At 41.8% G+C, this 13,785-nt stretch overlaps 1 protein-coding gene across 1 annotated transcript in view; it reads left to right on the forward strand.

Annotated features, from left to right (window-relative positions):
* LOC132898637 (voltage-dependent P/Q-type calcium channel subunit alpha-1A-like) overlaps nucleotides 1–13,785 on the forward strand; it is a gene marked incomplete at its 5' end in the record, with an annotated part of 103,802 nt that overhangs the window by 1,066 nt on the left and 88,951 nt on the right. Inside the window, 6 exons of the mRNA XM_060940359.1 lie at nucleotides 1,262–1,785; nucleotides 1,908–2,257; nucleotides 2,507–2,648; nucleotides 3,190–3,319; nucleotides 4,724–4,783; nucleotides 4,916–5,022. Of these exons, the coding sequence (XP_060796342.1) occupies nucleotides 1,262–1,785; nucleotides 1,908–2,257; nucleotides 2,507–2,648; nucleotides 3,190–3,319; nucleotides 4,724–4,783; nucleotides 4,916–5,022 (1,313 nt within the window). The remainder of the gene's footprint in view (nucleotides 1–1,261; nucleotides 1,786–1,907; nucleotides 2,258–2,506; nucleotides 2,649–3,189; nucleotides 3,320–4,723; nucleotides 4,784–4,915; nucleotides 5,023–13,785) is intronic.

Genomic DNA, 13,785 nt, shown 5'->3' on the forward strand with positions numbered 1-13,785 from the left:
TACTTCCATTGGGTGGCAATGTGCTTGCCAACCCTGTTTCCTGCACTCCTCTAGAAGTTCCTGATACTTGAAGAAGAAGAAGAAACCTTTATTTGTCACATGTTCACGTCAAGCACAGTGAAATTCATCCTCTGCATTTAACCCATCTGAAGCAGTGAACACACGCACACACACCCAGAGTAGTGGGCAGCCACACACAGCACCCAGGGAGCAGTCAGGGGTTCGGTACCTCGCTCAAGGGCACCTCAGCCCAAGGCCGCCCCACGTTAACCTAACTGCATGTCTTTGGACTGTGGGGGAAACCGGAGCACCCGGAGGAAACTCACGCAGACACGGGGAGAACATGCAAATTCCACACAGAAAGGCCCTCGCCGGCCGCTGGGTTCGAACCCAGAACCTTCTTGCTGTGAGGTGACCGTGCTAACCACTACACCATCATGCCGCCCGGTGTGGCACACTTCCTCTCAAATTCCTCCTCTGTGTGTTCTTCTCAGGGCACTGTCAGCTCTATCAGGGCTAGCTGTTTTGAATTCATTGACAAAATGACAATATCTGGTCCCAGTGATGTTACTACAATGTGTGCCAGACAGTTCAGCTGCTTGTCTATGTCTACCGTGAACTGCCAGTCTTGTGTGATTGGAAAGTAGATCCACCAAAGCTCTTGGTTGTGGTTTGGGCTGCTCTCCTGCCTTGATGAATGTCATCTGCTTCCTGGGAGGGCAGGTGGGCCTGCTGTTTGTTATGGCTGAAGAGAAACTCTGGGCAACTGCTTTCAGCACCTGGTCATGATGCCAGTGATGGCACCCCTCCCCTAGGGCCTTCGGGCAGCTGCTCAGTATATGTTCAAGTGTTCCTCTCCCAGAGCAGAAAGGGCAGGAAGGTGCATCAGTCTTCCTCCATAGGTGGAGGTTTGTTGTGCTAGGTAAGATGTCATATACAGCTTGGATTAGGAATTTTATGCACTGGGGCTCTGCTCGCCAGATGTCGGACCAAGTGAGCCTTTGTTCCATCGCACTGTCCCATCTCATCCAAGCTCCCTGCTGTCTCATGCCTGCCATGCTTGTTCTTACTTCATCCATAGCTTCCCTCACTTCTCCTTGGACCATAAGTTGCTTCTCATTGCCCTGGACCTTATTGTACTTAGGCATCAGAAAGCTGCCCAAGCCTGACCTTCCCATCGCCACTCCCCCAACCACTGCCTTGTGCCTCAGCCTTTAATTAATTTGTGATATGTTATTTCAAACTGTGTCTGTTCCCACAGGTATCATACTCCCGCCACATCCGACCTGATATGAAGACTCACCTGGACCGGCCACTTGTGGTGGATCCTCAAGAAAACCGAAACAACAACACTAACAAGAACCGGCCAGGAGAGGAGCTACTACACAAACAGCCACCATTCTATCCTACAGTAGGAGGTGGGGGAAGAGGCGGAGGATCTGCTCCAGCCCGGACTCTGGAGAGAGGACAATCCACAGAGTCTCACCAAGGCCGCAGGAAAGCTGAGAACCATCCTAGCACAGAGGGCACTGAGGTGGGCATGAGGGATCCACACCAGAAAAGAGAACATCGTGGGCAAAGAACTGGACGCTCTCGCCAACACCGTAAGGCTCTAGATGAAGAAGCTGAGAGTGGTGGAGGAAGCAGGAGGCACCGAAACAAGGGCACAGAGGTATTGGTGGAAACCGAGCAAGTAGATGGAGCCGAGCGGAGACAGAGGTGTCACCGACATGGAGAAAAAGATGGGCGGAGGGAAAGAGGAGAGCAGAGCAGACACCGCAGGAAGTCAGTTTATTTTAACACTGATTTTTTCTCAGTTATTAGTATAAATACATTCTCCTTCTCTGCTGTTTTGTCTGTACCTGCACTCCTTGCCAGTTCCCCTCTCTCTCTTTTTCTCTCTTTAGGGAGGGCCCTACTCTCTCCACCACTCGTCCCATTCAGAAGACTCTGTCTAGGCAGGACAGCCAGTATAGTGAGGATCTGGACAATGTGATGAACAGTAAGCTTGCTACCCAGCCACTGGTTCCTTCAGATCCCCGCGGGCCAAGCAGCCGCTCCACCCCACATGCCAGCCTCCTCAGCCTGGTCAGCAGCACCCAGGGTTCCCGCCTCGCTCCCACGGCCACAGAGAGGAGTTTTATTCTCACCAACCCCGCCTCCACCACCATTAACCTTGTTCATCGGGACACCAAGCCAGATTACATGGCCATAGACATGTCACCCATGTTCCCTTCTGCCAACGCCATTCTGCAGGGTGAGAAGTGAAAGGAAAGAGAGATTGGAGAATATAAAAGTGTACAGATCCTGTATGTCAGGTGTCTTAAATGCCTTTTGACTGAAGAATTAACCAAGATGCTCACAAAACTGTAGCACTGTAGTAGAGATGAGTAGCTGTCAAAAATTGTAGAAGAGAATAGTTACTTTACAGGTTTTTTTTTTTTTTTGGCCTGTCATTTCATTTGTGAACACCTGTTTCAGCTCTTCTCTAACCTTTATCCCACAGTCAATAAGAATGCAAACACAGAGCCGCTGCCCAAGAAGGAGGATACAAAAGGTGATGATGAGGATGATGATAACAAAGATGATGGAGGGCCTAAACCTATGCCCCCTTACAGCTCTATGTTCATCCTGTCCACGACTAACCCGTGAGTTCAGCACTCTGTAACTACACTAACACCTCAGTTTGCCCTGAGTACTTAGAATCCATACTATACTACAAGGCTATAAATACACATCTCTCAAACTACATCAGTACAGGAATATATGGTATTTATACTAAACACCTATTGTGCGTTTATATAGCATCCAACATCACATAACCGAAACATAAATACTACTCTAAACTATTCTACACCAGGACACTAAACTACCTGGCTACTAATTTAACGTTACACTAAAATGAACTGACACCAACCTGATAATAATCTACTCTGACACAAAACTACCTGGATACTACCCTGCACCAGCCCCTGGATACACGATACATATTTAAAGCAGCATTAATTCCATACTGCTTCAGGCCAGATTATTTTGTCTTTTGATTTGTCTTTTGGTTTCTGGTCTCAGCTGGTTTTCAAGTGTGGCTACTACACTAAGCTCCCAGGTCCAATGTTTAAACCTGTCAGACTAAATCTCAAATCCGAAAGAAAGTGGTGTGTGTGTGTGTGTGTGTGTGTGTGTGTATAGGTTTCGCAGGTTGTGTCACTATATCGTGACTCTGAGGTACTTTGAGATGTGCATTCTGCTGGTCATTGCTATGAGCAGTATTGCTCTTGCTGCCGAAGACCCTGTATGGCCCGACTCCCCCCGGAACAACGTGAGCCAGTTCTTCTGCTTAACATGTGCTCCATCTGTTCTCTTGCTACACTGCTGTGAAATACAGTGTCTTGCAAAAGTATTCATCCCCCTTGGTGTTTGTCCCGTTTTGTCGCATTACAAGCTGGAATTAAAATGGATTTTTGGAGGGTTAGAACCATTTGATTTACACAACATGCCTACCACTTTAAAGGTGCACATTTTTTTAAATTTAAATTAAAAAAAATTATTTATTTATTTTATTGTGACATGAACAATAATTAAGATGGGGGACCCCCCGAAATCTGGAGTGTGCATAAGTATTCACCCCCTTTCATATGAAACCCTTAAATAAGAGCTGGTCCAACCAATTCACTTTATAAGTCACATAATTAGTTGATTAAGATCCACCTGTGTGCAATCAAAGTGTCACATGATCTCTCACATGATGTCTGTATAAATCAACCTGTTCTGGAAGGACCCTGACTCTGCAACACTAAGCAAGCAACATGAAAACCAAGGAGCCTCCAAACAGGTCATTTTGATGACCTTTTAGAAACTTCATGTGTGGCACAAACCCAACACTTCCCATCACCCTGAGAACACCATTCCTACAGTGAAGCATGGTGGTGGCAGCATCATGCTGTGGGGATGTTTTTCATCTGCAGAGACAGGAAAGCTGATCAGAACTGAAGGAAAGATGGATGGCACTAAATACAGGGCAATTCTGGAGGAAAACCTGTTTGAGTCAGCCAGAGGTTTGAGACTGGGATGAAGGTTTATGTTCCAGCAGGACAACGACCCTAAACATACTGCTAAAGCTACACTGGAGTGGTTCAAAGGGAAACATTTAAATGTCTTGGAATGGCCAAGTCAAAGCCCAGACCTCAATCCAATTGAGAATCTTTGGCATAAATTGAAGATTGCTGTACACCAACGCAACCCATATAACTTGAAGGAGTTGGAATGGTTTTGCCTTGAGGAATGGGCAAAAATCCCAGTGGCTAGATGTGCTAAGCTACCGGTAATAGACACATACCCCAAGAGACTTGCAGCTGTAATTGCAGCAAAAGGTGGCTCTATAAAGTATTGACTTTGGGGTGTGTGAATGCCTATGCACACTCCAGATTTCTGTTTTTTCATCCTAATTATTGTTTGTATCACAAAAAATTACAATGTGCACCTTTAAAATGGTCGGTATGTTGTATAAATCAAATGGTGCTAACCCTCCAAAAATCCATTTTAATTCCAGCTTGTAATGCGACAAAACGGGACAAACACTGAGGGGGATGAATACTTTTGGAAGACACTGTATGTGTTTTTACCAACATGGAAACCAAATCTGTAATGGTATACATCTATCCATCTCATGCTATCACCCTCAATGCTGTAGTCCAACACCATGTTTCTCTATCTCAATCTGCAGGTTCTGCGTTATTTTGACTACGTCTTCACAGGTGTGTTCACCTTTGAGATGCTTATAAAGGTAAACACCTTCAACACCTTCAGCATCCTTAAACATCTTGAACACCTTTTCTGAATGGACTAGGAGCTGCATCCTGTATAACCAGTTGGATATTTGTAACTTAGTGGTCTTTTCCACATCTCTCTCTCTCAGATGGTGGATCTCGGTTTGGTACTCCACCAGGGTTCATATTTCCGTGACCTATGGAACATTTTGGACTTTATTGTGGTCAGTGGTGCCCTGGTAGCCTTTGCCTTCACGTAAGTGTTCTCTAGGACCCTCAGCTGTGTCCTGCTGTGTCAGCGTGGTATTGTGTCCTCAGTTTTTTCTTTTCTCCCCATGCCTGCTGCCTGTCCTTTGTTCTTCTTCTGTCCCTGTTGACCAAAAACCATGATGCAGCCAAATGGTTCCTGGACCCCCTGGAGTGCCATCTTTCAACACACAAACTCTTTCTCACGAACTTGACATCTCTCCTCTGTTCTGTCTCTGTTCATTTTCTCAGTTGTGAACATGCTGTCTCTATATATAGAGTACATGTAAATGTAAGATCAGCACCGGAGTCCATTCCAGGCTTCAGTTCCCAGAACCCACCACAGCCTACAGTCATAGCTGCCACAGTTAACAGCACTCACATGCACACACTGTCACCTTCTAGTTCACCTTCATATTGATCATGCATACTTGGACATACTCACACAATCACAGCCACTGCAGATAAGTAGCTGTTTGTCAAAAAGAACCCACATGTTGGCTGTGGAACTGAACAGTCAGCAGCCTCATCGAGTTCACAAATTGCAAATAATTTAATCTGTTAACTCCGTATTCACTCGCACATGATTGTGTTGAAGCGAACCCATTCTCCTCTTAAAGTAACCTCAGCCCTTCTTCCTTGCTGCTCCTCTGGTTTTCACTCAAAGCTCCTTGTGGATGGGTTTGTTTTGGTGGATATCGGGTTCATCATACCTCATACAAGAACAGTCCTATTCTACTCCCTCTCCTCCAACCATCCTCTTATATTCTCTCCATTCATGCCCAGACATAGTGTTGTATCCCTCAGGTATTCCAGGGTGTCGCTGGCACCCTCTGGCTGTGCGTGGTAATGTCTACTCCATGTATGTTGTTAATGGTAAGATTGATGGACATTGTGTGTTCATATCCTCTGTGAGTATCTCTGTGTTTGTACTAGATTAGGTGTCCACATATAACACAGTTTGCCCTCTATGCTGTCATTTTGGGGAATTCTTTCACTGTCTCATATTGATGTTTTTCCTCCTCCTACATTCTTCCCCTGTTTCAGTATGTGTGTGTGTTCTGTGCTTTGTCTGTGTTGGTGTTTGTTTTTCTGTGTGTGCTGCCTGTCTCTCTGGCCGTCTCTGATCCTCTCTGGTTTGCACACAGTGGAGGAGGTGATGGAGAAGGAGAGGGGTAATGTCTCTTTCTCTCTCTTTGTCTGTCTCTCTGATTGCTCCTCATGCTTGTTACACAGCCAGATTCTCCTATTCTTCCCCTGATTTCCTTTATCCATGCTGCCATGCTTTCTTACACATAGAACACAAAACCAAGGACAAGGCTGGCTTGTTGTACATATTGTCTCTCGCCAAAGACTGGACAAGCAGCTTAACTTTGTTGATGGCTAACAATCCAGCTAATAAACTCTTGGTACACCCTACTGTATGTGGACACCTAAATGTGTTAACATACGTATTTGTGTCTATGTGCTCATGTGTCTGTGCTTTGTTTGAAAATTGTAAGAGACAAACTCTCCAAAATACTTTATACATGCTTTAGGAATAAAAGTGGATATTAGAATAACTATAATGCTAAAGAAACACATTTGACTTAGAAATTGTAATTGATTGTGGAAAGCAATCATGACAGACTAACAGACTGATCAGCAGACTAACTTATTGATTTATTTGGAGACTACCATATGGGAAGACGGACGCACAAACCAACAAGGAGACAGACAGACTGACGAATAGTTTCTTTAGTCTCCACACTGCATTAAGATGTCTCTTGCCAACCCTGAACCTGTGCTCACGCCTGTGATAACACAATTATAGCCAGTCGAACAGCCTGCTTCATATAGCCATTCTGTCTTTGTAGATGTGTTTCCTCACTTTTATGAGCACAGGATCTAATTAGCCAATCATTTATTGTCTGGAGAATAGTAATGCCTGGAACTGATCTCTGCTGGGTCAAATAACTGCAGAGCAACTGCCATCACATAACACACAATACACACCAACCGGAGTAAAAAAAAAAAAATTATTTATTTTAAGCAATAATTAAGGATTAATTAAGATCCTATTTGTTCAATAAAGCCAAAATGAGATACTTCTAAATGGTTTATTTGTAACTTTATTCATAAACACTGGTATTCATTCATAATTGGGGACCTGTTGTGTAGAAATGACTAATAAATGCATTATTACTTGTGATAATGTACAATTAATGCTTCATTAAATTATTGACCGGTTTTCACTTGGAGCTTATAAAACATGAATAAGAAAATTGAATATTTCAGATTTTTCTATATTCTAAATTACAGTTACAAATTACAGATATTACTAATTAAAAGTTAAAAAGCACTATTAAAAGGCCAGTATATGTTTCATCCACAGAACAAACTAAAAATAACTATTGTCTTATTTTAAACAACTATATGAGACTATCGAGCATTACCTCTATCGAGTGTTCAAATTTTAATGTAAAGAATTAATCATAAAATGTTTACGCATTCATTAATATGGAACATGTCATGTAGTGTTAGTACCTTCAGAAGTCTGCAGAAGTCACTTGTTGCCACAGGTATAGTAAATTCTGTAAATTGGAACAGCAAGGCAACTTCTTATGATTTTACTGTTTGGGTTTGAGATCAAAAGATGAACAGATGAAATTTCAGATTTTCAGCTTTCATTTCCTGATGTGTTAAACAACTTAGAACATGGCACTTTTGGTGGTAGGCCACACAATTTTTAGTTGAGCAAAAGTAAATAACACTATTTGTTTGCATATCCCTTGCTTACAATAACTGCATCAAGCCCACTAATGTCACCAAACTGTTGCATTCTTCTTCTTCCAGTCCTGTAGCGCAGCTTCTTTCAGTAGTTGTTTGTTTTTTGGGGGGGTTTCTCCCTTCAGTCTCCTCTTCAGGAGGTGAAATGCTGCTCAGGTGGGTTCAGGTCTGCTGATTGACTTGTCCAGTCTTTTTTCTCCTGATGAAGTCCTGTGTTGTGTTGCCGTGTGTTTTGGGTCGTTGTCTTGTCTTGTTCCTCCCAATTAGATTGGATGCATTTCTCTGTAAATTGTCAGACAGAATGTTTCTGTAGACTTCTGTATTCATTCTGCTGCTACCATTATCATCATGAGATCGATCCTCAATAATGATTAGTGAGTCTGTTCCAGAAGTAGCTATGCAAGCCCAAGCCATGACACAACCACCACTGTGCTTCACCCATGAGCTTTGGATCATGAGCAGATCCTTTTTTTCCACACCTCCTGTTAGGGTTTTGCTGGGATTCGAACCTGGTTCGCTGGTGTGATAATCCAGCAAACCCCCACTAGGCCACCAGGGGGATGACTCAAGTGCAGAGGCGTGAGGCGGAAATAGAAAAGTATCAAAAAGTTTATTTACAAAATATATACAATCCAAGGAAAAAACAAAAAGAATAATCCAAAGCTCAGAAGATATACAAAAATAAAAATATCCCAAGGTTCAATGTCCAAAATCCAACTAAGAAAAGAAGAGGCAAAAACTCAAACGCTCAGAAGATACAAAGGGCAAAACAAAATCCACAAAGTCCAAAAGAAAGCAACAAAACCAAGAATACTAAGACACAGGCAAGGTACATGGGACAGAGGGAACTAGCACTAACAGCATAGCATAGGAAAAAGACTCCGTGACAAGGGAACAAACAGAGGGGTATTTATACACACACTAAAATAGGACACAGGTGACACTAATGAGGACTAGGCGGGGCACAAGACACATGGAAAACAACAAACATAAAACACAGAAACAGTGGCGGCCTCTAGAGGCCAAAACAAACATGACAAGAAAAGGAAATAACAGCGGCCTCTAGAGGCCAAAACAGTCCCAGTCCTAACACCTCCAGGCCTTTCCATCACTTTGGTAAAGATTCATCTTGGTTCCAGAATGTTTATGGATCACCTCTGTATTTCTTTGTGAATTTCATGTCTGGGTATTAATACATCAGTGGTTTCTTTTTTTTTCAGGACATTCCAAATTGTTGTCCAATGCTCGTGCAATGGCTCTGATGGATTTTCAATGTTTTCTTCGCTTCAAAATGTCTTGCTTTTCTCACAAAGTCAGCTCTTTGGTCTTCATGTTGGTTTGTCCTTTTTTTAACAACAAATGTAACCTTCACAGGTGAAAGCCAGGGTTCAGACCAAGAGGAGCTATTCAGAGCTCTTAACTGTTTAGAGTCAATCTAACAGGGCACACCTGGACAACATCTGTCCATCACATGTTCATATATATATATATAATTTGTTCAACTGAAAATTGAATGGGTTCAAAGAAAAGGTGCCAAGGTTTTCCCAAGTTTTTTTTTTAAACATCTCTAGATTATCTCAGGAAATGAAAGCTGAAATTCTAATCTGTCATCTCATATGTGCCTTTTGATTTCCAACCCAAGTGACTTCAGTGTATAGGAAAACCAAAAGGCTTGGCCTTGTTCCAATACACTTGGAGGGGACTGTATAAGACGTTGCCAATTATATGCTAATAAGATGTGAATTTAGATTATTAACTCATGCCCAACAGTTTGAATAATGAGAGAATTTAATAATTTGTCACAATTAATAGTACATTTCTTGGTCATTTTCACACAACACATCCTAAATTATGAAGCAATACCAGTGTTTATGAATACAGTCTAATTTATAGTGAATACAAGTGTCTAATTTGTGATTTATTGATTAAAGAACAAGACCTTAATTAACCCCTAATAGGTGTTTCTTAAAGTTTTATCAACTGCGTTTTATAGGGAGTCGTAATAGATGCGGTTGCTGTCACTATAACAACCACATCTATGTTTCTCAGTCTGTTTGATGGAGTGTGATCTGTAGGTGGGAGATACAAAGGGGCAGATTTCGGGGACATAAATCTGGATAGGAAACGTAGCTAACGCTATGTAGCATTTTTTTTCTAATTGCTTATATTGCAGAAGCATAGAAAATGTATATTATTCCTTTCAAACTTTGCTTTTGTGACAAGGAAATTGGTATTTTGAAATCTAACTATTTTTATTTAGAAAATGGGCAATTTGCATCTTTTCATTCACATAAAGTCAGAAAAAAATGGCAAATTTCAAAATAAGATTTTTTTCTATGTGAACGAACAAACAAATTATCCCATAATAATAATAATAATAATAATAATAAAAGTGGGGCGGCACAGTGGTGTAGTGGTTAGTGCTGTCGCCTCACAGCAAGAAGGTCCGGGTTCGAGCCCCGTGGCCGGCGAGGGCCTTTCTGTGCGGAGTTTGCATGTTCTCCCCGTGTCCGCGTGGGTTTCCTCCGGGTGCTCCGGTTTCCCCCACAGTCCAAAGACATGCAGGTTAGGTTAACTGGTGACTCTAAATTGAGCGTAGGTGTGAATGTGAGTGTGAATGGTTGTCTGTGTCTATGTGTCAGCCCTGTGATGACCTGGAGACTTGTCCAGGGTGTACCCCGCCTTTCGCCTGTAGTCAGCTGGGATAGGCTCCAGCTTGCCTGCGACCCTGTAGAACAGGATGAAGCCGATACAGATAATGAGATGAGATGGGAATAATAAAAGTAGCTCTAGAAAGTTTTTGGAAATATTCTGGAAATAGGTAAATTTCAAAATGTGTTATATACCAGATCTCTTTTTCCTGAATATTTCCAGATTTCTAAACCTTTCTAGAACTTTCCAGGTAATATAAATCGGATTATAAGTATAATAAATATAATATAGTACCAGTTATTTTAGTTCAAGCTCCCTAAATGGAAACATTTCAGCATTTTTCTTAGATGGTGAAAAGCATCTGGCAGACACATTTTGCAATTTCAGAGGTGGAGCTTAGGAGAGAAGCCCGTGCTACCCCAACCAAAAAGACCTCAAAGACTTCATCAGAGATCTTGGCCTCACCAAGTCCAGTGCCAAACTTTTAACATCTAGGCTCAAGCAGTGGAACTTGTTGGATGAAAGTGTGCAAGTTGTAGGAAGTCCTAGGAAGTATTGCTATCTTGTTGTTTTTTTTCCATCTTCTTCACCTGTCGAGGTGGGCTCTGCTTCTGCCACAATGTGGCCGGTCTGTTCACCACAACTGGAATTTCCAGTAGCTTGAACGAGTGGTGCCTCTTCATTGACAGCTCATCCAAGAGCCTCAAAGCCTGTGTTGCTCCATAACAGGAACAAGTACTTGTCTCTTCCCTTGTCTCACTTGGTCTACCTCGAATAGGATTACAACAACAACATCAAGTCATTGCTGGATGCCTCGAAGAGCCCAGCTAGGAGGTTAGCGGAGACTTCAAAATGGTAGCAATTCTGATGGGTCTCCAAGAAAGTTTTTACCAAATTTCTCTGCTATCTTTGTCTTTGGGACAGCAGCAGAGGTGAACAAAGTACCCAACTTCATTACTCAAGTCAAAATACAGATCCCACTGGTCAAATGTTACTCTGATACAAGTGAAAGTTGTCCAGTCAAATTTTTACTTCAGTTAAAGTACTGAAGTACTTGCTTTTAAAAATACTTAAGTATTAAAAGTACAGTTAGGTCCATATATATTTGGACACTGACACAAATTTTCTTTTTTTACCTGTTTACTGAAACATATTTAAGTTATAGTTATATAATGGACATGGGCATAACATTCAGACTTTCAGCTTTCATTTGAGGGGATCCACATTAAAGTTGGATGAAGGGTTTAGGAGTTTCAGCTCCTTAACATGTGCCACCCTGTTTTTAAAGGGACCAAAAGTAATTGGACAATTGACTCAAAGGCTATTTCATGGGCAGGTGTGGGAAATTCCTTCGTTATGTCATTCTCAATTAAGCAGATAAAAGGCCTGGAGTTGATTTGAGGTGTGGCGCTTGCATTTGGAAGATTTTGCTGTGAAGAAAACATGCGGTCAAAGGAGCTCGCCACACAGCAAATTCCTCAGTGTTGAATTAACACTTTCAGAGTTAATTTGGGTCCAATTGGACCTATATAAACACTCTGGGTGTTAATTCAACACTGGGGATTTTGCTGTGCATGCAGGTGAAACAAGCCATCCTTAAGCTGTGAAAACAGAAAAAAAAACATCTGAGAAATTGCTACAATATTAGGAGCGGCAAAATCTACAGTTTGGTACATCCTGAGAAAGAAAGAAAGCACTGGTGAACTCATCAATGCAAAAAGACCTGGACACCCACAGAAGACAACAGTGGTGAATGATCGCAGAATAATTTCCATGGTGAAGAGAAACCCCTTCACAACAGCCAACCAAGTGAACAACACTCTCCAGGAGGTAGGCGTATCAATATCCAAATCTACCATAAAGAGAAGACTGCATGAAAGTAAATACAGAGGGTTCACTCCACGGTGCAAGCCACTCATAAGCCTCAAGAATAAAAAGGCTAGATTGGACTTTGCTAAAAAACATCTAAAAAAGCCAGCACAGTTCTGGAAGAACATTCTTTGGACAGATGAAACCAAGATCAACCTCTACCAGAATGGTGAAAAGAAAAAAGTATGGTGAAGGCGTGGTACAGCTCATGATCCAAAGCATACCACATCATCTGTAAAACACGGCGGAGGCAGTGTGATGGCTTGGGCATGCATGGCTGCCAGTGGCACTGGGTCACTAGTGTTTATTGATGATGTGACACAGGACAGAAGCAGCTGGATGAATTCTGAGTTATTCAGAGACGTACTGTGTGCTCAAATCCAGCCAAACTGATTGGTCGGCGTTTCATAATACAGATGGACAATGACCCAAAACATAAAGCCAAAGCAACCCAGGAGTTTATTAAAGCAAAGAAGTGAAAAATTCTTGAATGACCAAGTCAGTCACCTGATCTCAACCCAATTGAGCAGCATTTCACTTGTTAAAGACTAAACTTCAGACAGAAAGGCCCACAAACAAACAGCAACTGAAAACCGCTGCAGTAAAGGCCTGGCAGAGCATTAAAAAGGAGGAAACACAGCGTCTGGTGATGTCCATGAGTTTAAGACTTCAGGCAGTCATTGCCAACAAAGGCTTTTCAACCAAGTATTAGACATGAACATTTTATTTACAATTATTTAATTTGTCCAATTATTTTTGAGCCCCTGAAATGAAGGGATTGTGTTTAAAAATGTTTTAGTTTCTCACATTTTTATGCAATCATTTTGTTCAACCCACTGAATTAAAGCTGAAAGTCTGAACTTCAACTGCACCTGAATTGTTTTGTTCAAAATTCATTGTGGTAATGTACAGAACCAAAATTAGAAAAATTTTGTCTTTGTCCAAATATTTATGGACCTAACTGTATGTTTTGTGTCAACACATTGTTGTATTATTGCCACAACACTTACAAAGCCTAATGCCTCTGAAGCAACCTGCTGGATTTACAAAATGAATGCATGCTGTGCCATCATGGTGGTTTAACGTTAAGCTAGCTAGTCAGTGAAGCTGCACCTGACATGCTGGCAAACTCTTTTCAAACTCGAAATCATATTGGGCAGCTAAGGTTACTAGAAAAGAAAGATTTCTACACTGTTTATTTGGCAAGTTTAGGCTAAAACATTTTTGAAAGGAATTCAGATAAGTTAATGTTATTTATGTTAGCATAACTCTGTTTTTACATGATAACTAACAGTGTCCAAGTTAACTAGCTATGTGTTAACATTAGCCATGGACAAGGCTATGGCAACTTGATGGGAAAATCCATAGAAAGACATTTGACTAACCAGACTACACAGCTATTGCAACGTTATCGCTAGCTCTAAAAGCACAAACGACTTCATTGCAAGCTTTCTCTTGGAATAAAACGTTTACATACCTCAAT

Source organism: Neoarius graeffei, chromosome 14 (genome assembly GCF_027579695.1).
Source record: "Neoarius graeffei isolate fNeoGra1 chromosome 14, fNeoGra1.pri, whole genome shotgun sequence".
Classification (NCBI taxonomy): domain Eukaryota; kingdom Metazoa; phylum Chordata; class Actinopteri; order Siluriformes; family Ariidae; genus Neoarius; species Neoarius graeffei.